Here is a 13121-nt window from a genome sequence, read left to right on the forward strand (position 1 = left end):
CCTTACCAAATGCCTTCCTTTCCTTTACTGGCTCTGGCTCATCAGATTATCCTGCAGGTATAAATTTCTTCACTATGATTGAGTGTCTCAAAGTCAAAACTGTGCAAAAATATTGTCCATATGTAATGATCAAACTTAAATATGCAACATGTCTGTTTAGCAACAGGACTTCTTATCTTTTCACCTCCTCACTTTGAAAAATACAGACGTGTAAAACTTATATTAGCATTAATGTGTGTATTTTTTTTGTCCATGTTAGACCTTTAAGGGAAAATTTTTAAGCATGTTTAAACATGGTGGTGACTTGCAACGATGAGTACAGTTTCAAATTAGAAATACAGAAACACTCATGTGCCACTTTTTTTAGCATACTTTTTTCTTTACAAATAATTTTATTTACACAAACAATAATTCAGTGTGATACCTGCAGTATGTGGTGACTAATGACTAAACTGGAAAAAGGAGAATGTGGACCAATGCTATGAAAACACAATGGTAAAAACTGTTCAGAGTGGTGGATCTAAATCTCAAATGAGAGAACCATAACTAGTAAGATTTACTGGCAATTTACTGGCAGTTTTTAAAAACTTGTCAAGAACAGTATGCTGATTCCTCTCAAAGGTTAATATCCCATAGTGCACATGACTGCCAGTCATCGGTGTCTTTTCTGTTCATCAATACAGGCAGTGTGTTCCAAAGAGGAGGGATAAGGGTTTGATTTGAGACAAATTTATTTAAGGAAGTGAGACAGACCAAGGAAATATGATTAATCGTGACTACAAAGATCATAAAACCACATGATATCTAAAAACAGAAGGAGCGGCGTGACAAATTTTTTCTGTTTTCCCTCCAGGGTCAAACTATGGCAAGGGAGAGGATCAATAAGGAAACGGGAGAGCTGAGTGCTTCAGGGGAGCTGAGTGTCTCTGTGGAGTTGAAGACGGAGAAGGTGGAGGGCTGCTGTGGGAATCCTGAACTCCTTCAAGTGCTCAGGGAGAAAATACGGGAGCTGGGAATTCACACATACTTGAGCTGTGACAACAGAGTTTCTTTGGAGCAACATGAAGCGTCCTTATATAAAGTCCTACCTCTCTACATACAGGTATGGACCACCAGGAAAAGTTTACAGATTTTGATGTTTTATATTTTGCAACGCTCTTCAGCAACATGATTAATTTATTTTCCAGTCTATTGCAAAATAAAATAAAAAGCAACTATCATTTATCAGAAGATCATGCAAGAATAATTGTAAACAGTCGACTGATTTTAGCTGACTTTAAAAAGATTTAGTGGATGCCTCAAAGCAGCGTGGTGTCCTAAAGCAAATGAACCAATGATTAAAATACCATGACGTTACAGTCAGATGTTTGACTTTTAGCTGATCCCACCACTTACTGTCCATGTACTGAACCTTTAAATTGTATCTCAGAGTTTATGGAACACTTCTCTGGGAATCATCAGTGTCGTACCTTAGCTTTATTTTTAATTTTGTGAAAAGTAGGCCCATATTTTGTCATAGTTATAAGGAAATCTTGCATCTCTTTTTACTGATGTAAAGTTGATTCTTTCTGTGTGTGTCATACCGCTAACCAAACCTAAAGCTGCAGATGTAATCAGCCTTTGGTCTCTGTGCAGCTCCGTGTCTGTGCTGGTCTCATGACCAGAGATTTGACCAGAAATTAAAGCCCCACTTAAAAACGGCGAACTCAGTGAAATTTGGTATGTAGCTCTAAGAGTGCGTAGCTTGTGATGACATCTGTTTTTCAAATAAAGTAAAAAAAATCCAGACTATATGATCAAACATTAAGTTCTGAGGCTTTTAAAAAATGTAAGCACTGTTTAAAAGTTTAATCCTAATTTAAATCTGAATGTTTTCTAAATTTTATTTCACAGAAACCTTTTTGTTTTGTTCTCTCAAGACGTAAATATAAAACAAAACAACTGTTGAGGATATTTTTTCACTTTTTCATAAATAGATATTATGGGTTTTTCCTTAACATAAATCAGCCATAATATTATGACTACTGAAAGGTGATACTTATATTGATTATATCAATTGTTACACCACTATTTCAATGGGTTCAATTATGAGAGGTGGCCCAATACACATCCTAATGAAAATGATAAGTGATTCATTTTAAGGTATGTTTCTTTTACACAACATTTACAGTCTCTTGTAATATTAATTCTCAATATCATTTATAATAATACAGCATAAATGTGTTAAATCAAATAACTGAAATAGTTACTTTTTTGTGCATTTTTAAAAATATGTTGTCATTTACAGGCTAACTAAACTATCACATGCTCATCATAGTAACAATGTGTCTATAAAAGGCTTTCATTTATTTCTTTTAATTACTTTTCTTTGCAAACCTTTTTTTTCCTTTTCAAAAATAGCAAGGATGCAAATTTTAGGCACAGTCCACGTATTTTAGGCAGGCCTACGTCAAAGTTTCAGGAGTCCTTGTCCTTTTAAAATAACATTTTGCGTGAGAGTTTCTGTGGTTTGGTTTATAGTATGAACTTTTTCTTATTCTTCAAACATTTTTATTGAGTTTTAGTTTTTTAGCTGTCTGCAGTCAGTCACGATCACTAACCGGCTCCTACAAGGACTTCTCAGAACTTCCTAAAACACAAAATTCTTGATCATTTACATTTTTAAACATTTTAATATGTTTTTACTTCAGAAAACCCACTATAAATTCAAACTTATGTGCACCAGTTTTTTTTGTTTTGTTTTTTCCTGAAGGCATCTCAAACATACTGGAATAATTTCAATCAGTATTTAAAACTACAGTATATAACATTTTGCCCAAGTTATTTGCTCTGAAGTTCTTAAGCCTGATTTATTCGTTCACATCTCATTGCAGGTTTATGAGGATGGGGGCAGATTAGAAGGTGTGGACATAAGGGAGCTGGCAGCTCTCACTGCTGACACTGTCATCCATAATATCCACAGCAGAGTGTCAGGACGGCCCGCAGGTACTAACTACAGCTCAAATCAGCAAATACACTGCTGTTAATTCAATGCAGAGGGACTTTCTACCTCCTCTGCCTACTTCTGCTTTTTCTCAGTGCTCTTTTTTTGTACTTTCCATTGAGATTTTACTTGTAGTGTAATGTTACCTCCTGCATGTTGGTTGTACTTATCGGCCTTTTCATCTGCTGTAGCTGTGGATCACTACATCTGTTTTGCATTTTCAGAGAAGGCCTGCGAAGAGGTGGTGCAGTTCTTTAAGAAGCCAGATAATGGCACAAGCTGCGACACAGACACAGGTTCAGGATGGCTGCTGTTAAAGTCTATTTTGCTGCTCACAACTGACACTTTGGTGAGTTATAAATACCATTATTAGATAACAGTGTACATTAACAATGTACATTTTTTATGTACATTAATACATAAAAAAACAGCATGAAAATTTCACAGGAGTTTTCTTTGCACATTTTAAATTCAAAATCTTAACACCGCTACATGTGTGTTTGCAGGATGTGTTGTCTTGTACAAACCCAGGACTTCCGGCTGCTTTGGTGAAATGTCTCTACCTCCTGGTGTGTCTTCCAGCTACGACGGAAAACACAACCACAGAGCAGACTTTTCAGGAACTTCTAACACAGGTCAACAGCTTTAAAACATTATTTTAAGGCTATCATCTGTATTATCCAGATGCATCTAATTTTTGTAATTTCTATTTTAGACAAGATTTACAGATTGTTTTCAAATAGCAGCCAGGAACTTCACATAGATTTGATGGATTCGTTGATGTATTCTCAGGTCGAGTGTTAAGTCTTTGCTTTATTTAGCGAAGACATGTCTTTCAGATGCTGTATCAGTGATAAATAATACATTTTTTTAAGGTTAGCCACTTCTTATTTTGTCTCCCACTTGAAAAGTTTTTCTTCCTTTTAAAGGACCAACTGAAATATAGAAACTTTCTGACTTATAGCTCTTTTTTAATAACCTAGTTGACAAAAATAGAATGTTCTACTTGTCAAATTATACTTTTAATGCTTGATTTGTTAAAAAGTTGTTTAAGTTCCTTGAACTAGAAAACTATTACTCTGACAATAGGCAAGTAAAAAGAATGAATAGAAAAATAACAAAAGCAATCAATGGCCAGAGAAAAACTTAAAAATGACCTTCAGAAAACCAGGAGAACTATTACTAAAAACAAAAAAATTACAAGAAATTTTGGTTCATTTCACAGAATTTATAAAGAAACAAGAGGTGGCTCTGAACTTTTACAGTGTTATATTTAATGTTTCTGTTTACCTTGAGTATTTTATTTATTGGTATATAGACTTGATAGTATTTTTATTCTTTATTTTAGGAATTAAATTCAATCTAAACTTATTCTTGCTGCCATTTTTTAGATTTTCCTTCAGCTCTGCAAACAGCCAGCTAATGTGGAGATGCTGGTGGAGACTCAGGAACTGCAGTGTCTCATCATTGGACTCACGTCGCTCTGGGATCAGACCAGCTCCAACTGGAGACATCAGGCCTCACGCATCCTCAAAGCAGTTTCTGCTGTACCAACAAGCAACACTGTTCCAAGTTTGTTAGGTGAGGTAGCCAGTGCTAATGGAAATAAGTATAATTTCCCTGAAGTCTACTGTCATTTACAAGTTTGTTTGGGATAAATAGAGCTTCCCAATGAGATTGAGACCTTTGGAGAGAAAGATGGTGAGGGATTCTCCTCCAAATAAAAGCAACAATATTTATGTAGTTAAAATGATTATTTTTTAATCATCTATAAACTATAATGTCAACAATGGATGAAGAAGAGTTGTTTTAATTTTTTTGACCTGTAATGAAGTGGAATAACCTTACAGTATGAATGATGTGGTTTAAATAATTGTTTTTCCCCTCATCAGGCAAAAACTGTGTCCGAATCTGCATCCAGAACCTGTTGCATATCGATGCCAATGTGTCAGGATCATTGTTAGCTGAGGTGGCTGTGGCTGTTTTCAGCTTCGTAAGAGACACTTATCACCTCAGTCCAGCCCTCTTCGATGAGTTTGACACAAACAATGGCTACTTGGCCCTGGAGAACATCCTGAAACGGTGAGACCAGAAAAATGGAGTGAGTAAAATTTTAACACAACAAAGAAAGTGCTTAGAGAACACACACTTGACTGCAAAGCAACAAGAAGTGGGTTTGGGGCCATTTTCATCCTTTTTAGGTGAAGTGTTGTGAAACATTCTTGGAAATTAGGTAGAATAGTGTGGCATGATGTTATAAAAAGAGTTTATGTACTCTCAGAGTCAGTATGGTTACATTTTTATTTCTCTTAAAGTCACTTTTTTTTCCTCAACACTGTATGATGACAAGCTGTGAAGAAGGTGTGCCCTTGGATCAATTTCAGCCTGTGGAGGAACTGTTGAATCTTATCGCATCCTTCACCCTTCTTGGAAAATCTGAGCTGAAAGTGGCTCTTTGTGTCACTAATCCCCAGCCTGCAGGCTTTAAGTTTGACCCGCTGCTCACCAAAGGTAGGATGAGTGTTTATATGTCCTTCTTTGATGTTTTTCTCTTGCTGACGCTACCGTATTACCTCTGATTGTACCATGAGAATAAACTGCAAACCACTCCTGCCAAATGCACTCTCCAAACTATCTAATTAGTATCACTTGCATGGCTCAGCAAAGATGGACTCAGTGAGGGGAAGGCTTCCTCAAAGGGACCACACACTTCATACCTACTTTGCACTTTTGCCCTCATATAATCCTCCCAAAGTAAACCAACCCCCTTCCCCTGCTTTCCCAGAGACTCCACCTTCCCACTCCCCATACTGCTGCCCCTCTGCAGTCCACAGCACCCCTCAAGTTAACAGGAAACTGAGGTGATTATGTCTGGGATGATGAAGTGGAGGCTCCCCCTCTAACTCTGTTAGGATGCCCCACATTCATTCACCACTGGCCTACAGCAACCAGCCATCTATCACAGATGCACACACACTCTTCTATCCAGTACTCATAAATAGAGCATACGTAATATACATACACAGACGAACACACTCAGCAGCCATCTATCACATTAAAGAGCAGCTCTGGTCCCAGCAGAGAGACGAGACACTGTTTTTGCTAACTTAATATGATTCCGATAAAGTTTTAGGTGTGAAAATGAATCTTATTACTAACCAGCTTTGTGTTTATTTACAACAAAACAACAGTGTGTTTTGGCATCTAAAATCTAAGATTTCCTCTAAATATTTTGACAATGCTGCAAACAAACTCCATCATGGCAGATTATGTTTCATTTTTTGCGTTCACGAATGTAAATCTGTTTGTTTTTATTCAATCAATGCATGTATAACTCAGTTGGGTATTGAGATTCTGCATGTGCTGAGTTGTAAAAGTGACAGTCTGTGTTTGACCTTGTCGAAGCAAAATCTTATAAATCAAGTTTTAAAGAATTATTTTGACCAAATTGACTACTGTTTGATTTTCTACATTTGTGTATCTTATAGATTGTCACAGATTGCCAGTTTTAAAAGAATGAAATCGGTTTTAAAAAGTTAAGTCTAATGGAATGTTTCTTCAACTCCTCCAGGTTTAACAGTGAAGAACCTTCCTGCCTTCCACCTGCTGCAGGCATCTTTGCTACGCTCCCAGGATTGTCTCCTGTGCTGCCAGCTTATTGAAACCCTACAGAAAATATGGGAGAAGGACCCAGCTAATTTCTTCCTTTTGGAGTGGTCTGTCCAATCGATGGCCCAGCTAGCTGGCTGTATGTGGTGTAAACCTTCACCTGTTCACAAACTCTACTTTTCAATGCTAGAGATGGTATGATCTGCAATCACTGACAGAAAAGTCACTGTGCATGTCTTTTCTTTGATAGCAAGATCTGTTTTAAGGACTGGTTTACCTTGACAGGTGATATTTAGGCTAAACTACATCCCTCACGAGACCTTGCGAGCTCTTCTGGTTGTACTGAAGCAGAGCTTGGCTGGGACTTTGGCTGATGGAGTCGGTGGGATAGAATTTAGTGTGGTGGCTCTCCAGTTTTTTTACAAGTAAGCAGTTTATATTTTTCAGGATGTCTAAGCATAAAATTATTTAGAAGAACGGTATTGTCCAGTGCTAGTCAGAGTTTTATTTTCATCTAAGTTGACTTTTAAATTGAGCCTTAGACAGATTGGTCAATTTCCACAGTAAAGTTTGAAATTTAAATTGAGGACCAATAAAAGTTGGTTACTTCTGGAAAGTGAGCATTTAGTTTTGTTTCTACTTAGTGTTACCTTCTTGAATAAAGGCTATCCTTTTTTTTCTGTAGGATGATTGTGCATGGTGCCTTGCTGGCAGAGGTGCTAAGTGACTGCAGGTTACAAGAACTGCTGCTTGGAGAACTTCGCAGAAGAGCAAAGATCCTGAGGAAGGCTGGTGTTGCAGCTTCATCTCAACTAAGTAAATATCAACACATTTTTATCCCAACCTCTGGTGTGATCCTGATTACACAACAGCAAAAGGCAGACAAACTGTAATTGTTAGACTTAGCTTTATTGTAACTAAATATGAATTGAATTTTTTTTGTGTGTTTTTTTGAGTCTGTGTGAAATAAAATTTGTCAGCCTTTGCAATAAATGTCTGATGTGGCTGAATTTAACTTGCAAAAATGGAATTAATTAGTACCCTCTTAAATTCCCATTTGTGTGTTATTTCTTTTTAGATTCCCAGCAGCTGCCATGTGCAGAGGACAGTGAGAGACTTCTTACTACCTGCATGCTTCAAGTTGTCTCAACTTTTACTTTACGTTCTATCAAAAACACAGGTAAAACAGTTTCCAGTTTTTATACTTTAAAATACTGTGTTTTGAATTTTATCTTATTTATTTCTTGCATGTCTTTCCCAGTTTTGGTTCGAGATCTAGGAATGATTCCCTACATAAAGATCTTCTTGGATGACGATCAGTTTCGAGGTCCAACACTCTGCATTTTGGAGCAGCTAGCTGAAATTAACCCGGATGAGTTCATGAGCACAGCCATTGGAGCCCTCTGCTCGTCCACACAGCAGGAACTCTGCTTAAAGCGGGATCTTTTGCAGGTACTTTAAATATACATGCACTGACAATCACACACCGCAGAACACACACACACACACACACACACACTGATCCAGGAACAGATATGCTCTAAATGCAGTTTCCCTCTACATTCAATTCTGACAAATTGTAATGCACTTAAGGCATGATAAGCTTGTGAATTTATTTTCTCAGGATGTGGGACTTTGATTGCATTATAGACAAATGCAGATTGATTTGCTAAAACTGGTTTCGCTGTTAACTCCGGACCGATTTGATTAGGCCAGCAGCTCTGTGCTGTGGTGCTCTGAAGATTACCACCTCTATCAGATCAGTGAATGGGACAGAGATCTTATTAAAGCCTAACTGAGTTACACACCTACTGTATGTGTCCATTTTTATAGATGGCAGCAAGAGGAACACTTACTTGTGCATGTTCGCACCGCGTGTGAGTGTCTGCACATGTGCTTGCATTCACGAGCCTGTGTGTGTATGTGTGTGTTCTTTGTGCTAACACGGTTATAGCAGGTGGCAATCAGATTGGCTACGACCTGGGCTGGCAAGTGTTGAGAGCCATTGTGATTACTCCAGTTTCAGTTAATCACATTTCCCTCTACGTTCTGTCTCACACATTACCTACCTGATGGATTAGCTCTCTAAATTCAATAAAGCTAATGTGATTTTGCTCACCTCCAAAAACTAGTTACTAGAAATGATTTATGATTTATCTATATGTTTCATCTATTTTTCATGACATTGTTTTAATTGACTAGAAATATTTTTCACAAGCCAAGGCTGAGCAGATCTTAGTGACTATCAGAATCAGTTTTCTCTAAAACAGAGAAAGCAGAATTTGCTAGGTCACATGTATTTTTCGTGTATTTAAGCCAGCATCCTTACTGTCCTGGTGGTCTGTCTCACTAGTCTGTGCTGAGGGTCCTGGAGAGCCCCAACAGTTGGGAAGCCTTTAGGAAAGCAGGAGGCTTCACTGGACTACTGTCTCTGGTGGTAGACATGGAAGGAGCTCTGTCTGAACCGCCAACCAGGGAAGTGTGGAAGACTTTAGGACATCAACAGCTGCTGGAACTCCTCCTCCTTGCGTTGCACATCCTGGCTCTGGCCGTGCATCTTCACGATGTTAACGCGCACCATTTTCAGGCTGGTGGCTTTTATGAAAGGCTGGCAGATGCTCTCCTTCAACTAGGCTGCTTCCACACTGAAGCCCTCGAGAGTGAGAAATGGGATGAAGGGAAGTGCTCCTGTCCCAGGACAGCAGAGGACAACCAGGCTTCTAGAAAGAGCTTTTTCCAGTTTGTTGAGTTGGCAGAAGCCACGTGTTGCTCTACCTCACCACAGCCAAATTTGCCAGTCACCCTTCGGACGTGTATAAGACTGCTCTCCTACCTAGACCACTTTGCCTCAGGGACCTACTCTCCTCGGGGTTTACAACCCAGACAGGAGCCTGACAATGAGTATGATGAAGATAAAGAGAAACTACATGAACCAACAGGATATGAAGGTGTGAATGCAGAACAGCCTCTTGTGCTGCCAGGATCAGGCCTGCAGTCCAAGGAGGACAAAAACTCTGCACCCAGTAGTCCCACAATCAGCATAGAGACTCAGTACAGGTAGGTGTTTCGAATTATTAGAACATAATAAAGGACTCTCTTATATTCCTAAAATATTAATAATATTTATACCTAAACAATGGTTTATTTATCATGCCATAAGTATTGACATATTTCTCTCTTTTTTCTAGTAGGTTCTCATTTGATCAGATTATTTTTCATCCAGGAGCAATTCGAGTTATTATGACTCTTCTTCCACATCTATTCAGCCCTGAAGATCCACAGGTATGTTGTCATATTAAATGGAGTTGTTGTTGATTCAGTTTGTTGGCTTTAACATATTGAAGACATAACCATCCTCATTTATACATATAGAAATGCTGAGTGAGTGAATCAAATCAGTGATTAAAATACAGATTGAATGATTAAAATACAGATTTCAATGGTTTGGGTTTCTTGAGTTTAATTTATGCTTTTTTTAAAGTTTGAAATGGTCTAATCTCTAGTTGTGCCTTTTAAAATAAAAAAAGAACATTCATATTAATTTTCCTTTTGTTCCAGCTCTCTATGGAAGTCCAGTTTTCAGTAGTGTACCACATCCAGGCCATGGTCAAATCTGAGCGAAACCGCCAGATAATGTGCGAGGGGGGGCTGATCTCCACTCTGCTGGTCCGTTGTCGGAGCATGTTGCTGGCTCCGAACCACCCATTACACTTACCTGTAACAAGAATTTTGGAGAAGCTCTCCTCCCAGGCCATCTCACATTCTGACTTCAGGTCAGACATAGTCGGTGTATAGAGTTGTTTTTTATGTTATGTATTATGTTAAGTATTATGTATATGACATGTGTTTGTTACTTCTTGTCACTCAGAAAGTTCCTGTGTTTAGGGGATCCTCTCTTGTGCTTGGAGGATAAAACAACCAAGCAAGTGCAACCAGAGTTAGACCCAGAAGCCAGGACATCCAATTCAGATGGTACATATCTCTTTTGCCGTCAGTTAACATTTCTGTTGTTATTTTTGTAAACAAAAAGCCATGTGCTTATTAAACTTCATTCATGTTGTTCAAACCAGACGAGAGCACAAAGACAGATGCTGAATCTTCAAGAGGGACACTGAAACGAACTTTCAGCTTGTTGCAACCTACAACCTCTTTTGGTTCTCCAATTCCAGTCCACCAGATCATAAGTCTGGTGTCCATGACAGCACCACGCACATTCAGACCGCACAGAGTCTCTTCTTCACCTGCATTTATAGAGTTTGACATGACTGAAAGTGGATATGGGTTAGTGCTTTAATATAGTTTGTCTAGTCTCAAACCAATAATATAAATACTGTTTTTCAGTTTTTCTTTATTGAAAAAGATTACAGTTAATCATAATTAGTTTTTTATTTCTTGACTTTGTTCTTCTAGCTGCCTTTTCCTGCCCTCTTTGGCTACAGTTAAAGGAGTGACTGCTGATTCAATCTCAACTGGCGGAATCGGGGGAGGTAAGTGATAAGTGGTACCATTTACCTTTTTCATTTTTCTGAATAAAATGTCAAATCTCTCTCTTTCTCTCTCTCTCGTGCTTTAGAATGCAGAGGTTTTCCACCCACAGCTGGTCTCTCGTTTTCCTGCTGGTTCCAGATCAGCAGGTTCAGCTCAGCTTGTGATTCCCACCCAATCCGTCTGCTGACGGTGGTTCGCCACATGTCCCGAACTGAACAACCATACATCTGTTTGTCTATCTCCTTCTCAGCCTGTGATGGCTGTCTTGTCATTTCCACAGAGGAGGAAGCATTCTCATATCTCGGTAAGAAAAATTTAAGTTTGTCAGTGTTTGCACTTTGTGAGCTTCATGTGGCAACACAAAACCAAGCTTCTAGAAAGAGCTTTTTTGTTGTCAGAAGTGTCAGCTATGACTTCTTGTGTCATAGCTGACACTTCTTGTGAAGTAGAACTTCACAATAGTGAGACCATTAAATTATAACACAATGGTTGCCTCATCTTCATGTTTCACAGATATGATGGATCCAGAAGTTTCCACTCCAACATCTTTGTCTGCATCTCTAAGGCTTCGCTGCTCCAGCATGTTGGTCCCAGGCCAGTGGCATCATTTGGCTGTTGTCATGACCAAGGATGTAAAAAAAAGCTGTCTGACCTCAGCCTACTTCAACGGCAAGGCAATAGGAGCAGGAAAGGTATGATAAGAGGAAGGTTATTGTTTACTGATCAAATTTGAACTCAAATGTATTTTTTAATCACATATTATAAAAACTTAATTGTCTATCAGATGAAGTATATTCAGCCGTTCCCGGGTCAGTGTGTCTCCATGGACCCCACAGCTGTGATTGATGTGTATGGGCTGATAGGGACACCAGCTCTGTGGAAGGAGCATGCTGCTCTTGTGTGGCGAGTGGGTCCCTGTTACTTCTTTGAAGAGGCTTTGAGCTCAGAAGCTGTGGGTGTTGTTTACGCACAAGGCACCTCATATATGGGCAACTTCCAGGCCCTGCGCAACACTGGTGAGTTGCAAAATCTTGGGCAACAATTTCACAACATGTCTAAAACTTGTCTTTTGTTTATTTTGAAAGAATAATCAGGTTAGGATGCAGTCTGATTGAAATAAGGTTTTTGTCTTTTCCAGAATCTAAAAGTGCTTTAAATTCCTACCAAATGCATATTTAATTAGTAGTTTTCACCATACTTTCTATTTAGGTTGTTTATTTTGTAAAACACTGTTGTAAACCACAGTAGCTATTCAATTTTCAAACTTCTGAAATGACTTTATAATGAATGCATGAGAAAATGATATCATAATGCTGATTTTTTTTCTCTTTTTAACTTACATCTAAGCAACACCTCTCTCCTTGCGTCCAGATCCGGATCCAAATGCTGAGCCTGTCCCACTCAGGCTGGTTCCTGAAGAGAGGATCTCATTTGGCATCAACCCAGCAGTTTCTTCCTTTACAACTGTGGTGCAGATCAGAGAGGAGTACAATGAAGTGGATTCCAGACTGATTGCTAAAGAGGTCAGGGCAATTTGAATCTTTGCTGAGCAGATGTTTCTGTTGTTTCAGTACAAAGTGATAATTATGTGTAACTACAGATGGAGATAACATCTCGGGATAACTGCACACCAATTTTTCTCGCTCAAAACATCAGTCATCACCTGAATGGTACAGCTCGTACCATTGGAGCTGCCCTGATTGGACATTTTGGTAAACAAAATTAGATTTCAAAATAAACTGTTATGTGTACTATTTTTAATATCTGGCGTTCCTTCATTTTAGGTATTCGAACGTTTATTCCGAAGTCTGCTTCCAATGGTTTTTTGTATGTTGGTGGGCCTGCAGTTGTTCTCAGCCTAATTGCAATGGCACCAGATGACAGCGCTTTGTATGCAGCTGTTAAAGTTCTTCTCTCTGTGCTGGAGACCAACTCTGCGATGCAGCAGGAAATGAATCGCATCAACGGATACAAGGTTTCGCAGCTTTCGTGTAGATTTTGATGCAGACAAAATTATCTCACAGTTATGAACTGTTTTCTG

General features: G+C 38.7%; 1 protein-coding gene across 2 annotated transcripts in view; it reads left to right on the plus strand.

The window, feature by feature from the left end:
- The window catches only part of wdfy4 (WDFY family member 4), a 39919-nt gene that overhangs the window by 1258 nt on the left and 25540 nt on the right, over positions 1-13121 (plus strand). Inside the window, exons 2-25 of one of the 2 annotated variants that reach the window (XM_017412906.3) lie at positions 854-1102; positions 2874-2985; positions 3208-3332; positions 3490-3618; positions 4375-4564; positions 4876-5065; positions 5334-5494; positions 6555-6787; positions 6878-7017; positions 7278-7408; positions 7671-7772; positions 7854-8044; positions 8946-9649; positions 9784-9874; positions 10151-10365; positions 10461-10564; positions 10663-10873; positions 11003-11079; positions 11166-11384; positions 11594-11772; positions 11865-12096; positions 12452-12603; positions 12681-12792; positions 12865-13055. In XM_017412906.3, the coding sequence (XP_017268395.1) occupies positions 854-1102; positions 2874-2985; positions 3208-3332; positions 3490-3618; positions 4375-4564; positions 4876-5065; positions 5334-5494; positions 6555-6787; positions 6878-7017; positions 7278-7408; positions 7671-7772; positions 7854-8044; positions 8946-9649; positions 9784-9874; positions 10151-10365; positions 10461-10564; positions 10663-10873; positions 11003-11079; positions 11166-11384; positions 11594-11772; positions 11865-12096; positions 12452-12603; positions 12681-12792; positions 12865-13055 (4440 nt within the window). Of the gene's footprint in view, positions 1-853; positions 1103-2873; positions 2986-3207; positions 3333-3489; positions 3619-4374; positions 4565-4875; positions 5066-5333; positions 5495-6554; positions 6788-6877; positions 7018-7277; positions 7409-7670; positions 7773-7853; positions 8045-8945; positions 9650-9780; positions 9875-10150; positions 10366-10460; positions 10565-10662; positions 10874-11002; positions 11080-11165; positions 11385-11593; positions 11773-11864; positions 12097-12451; positions 12604-12680; positions 12793-12864; positions 13056-13121 lie in introns of both variants that reach the window. The other variant, XM_017412905.3, reaches the window with a different exon arrangement.

This window comes from Kryptolebias marmoratus, linkage group LG22, assembly GCF_001649575.2.
Source record: "Kryptolebias marmoratus isolate JLee-2015 linkage group LG22, ASM164957v2, whole genome shotgun sequence".
Lineage (NCBI taxonomy): Eukaryota > Metazoa > Chordata > Actinopteri > Cyprinodontiformes > Rivulidae > Kryptolebias > Kryptolebias marmoratus.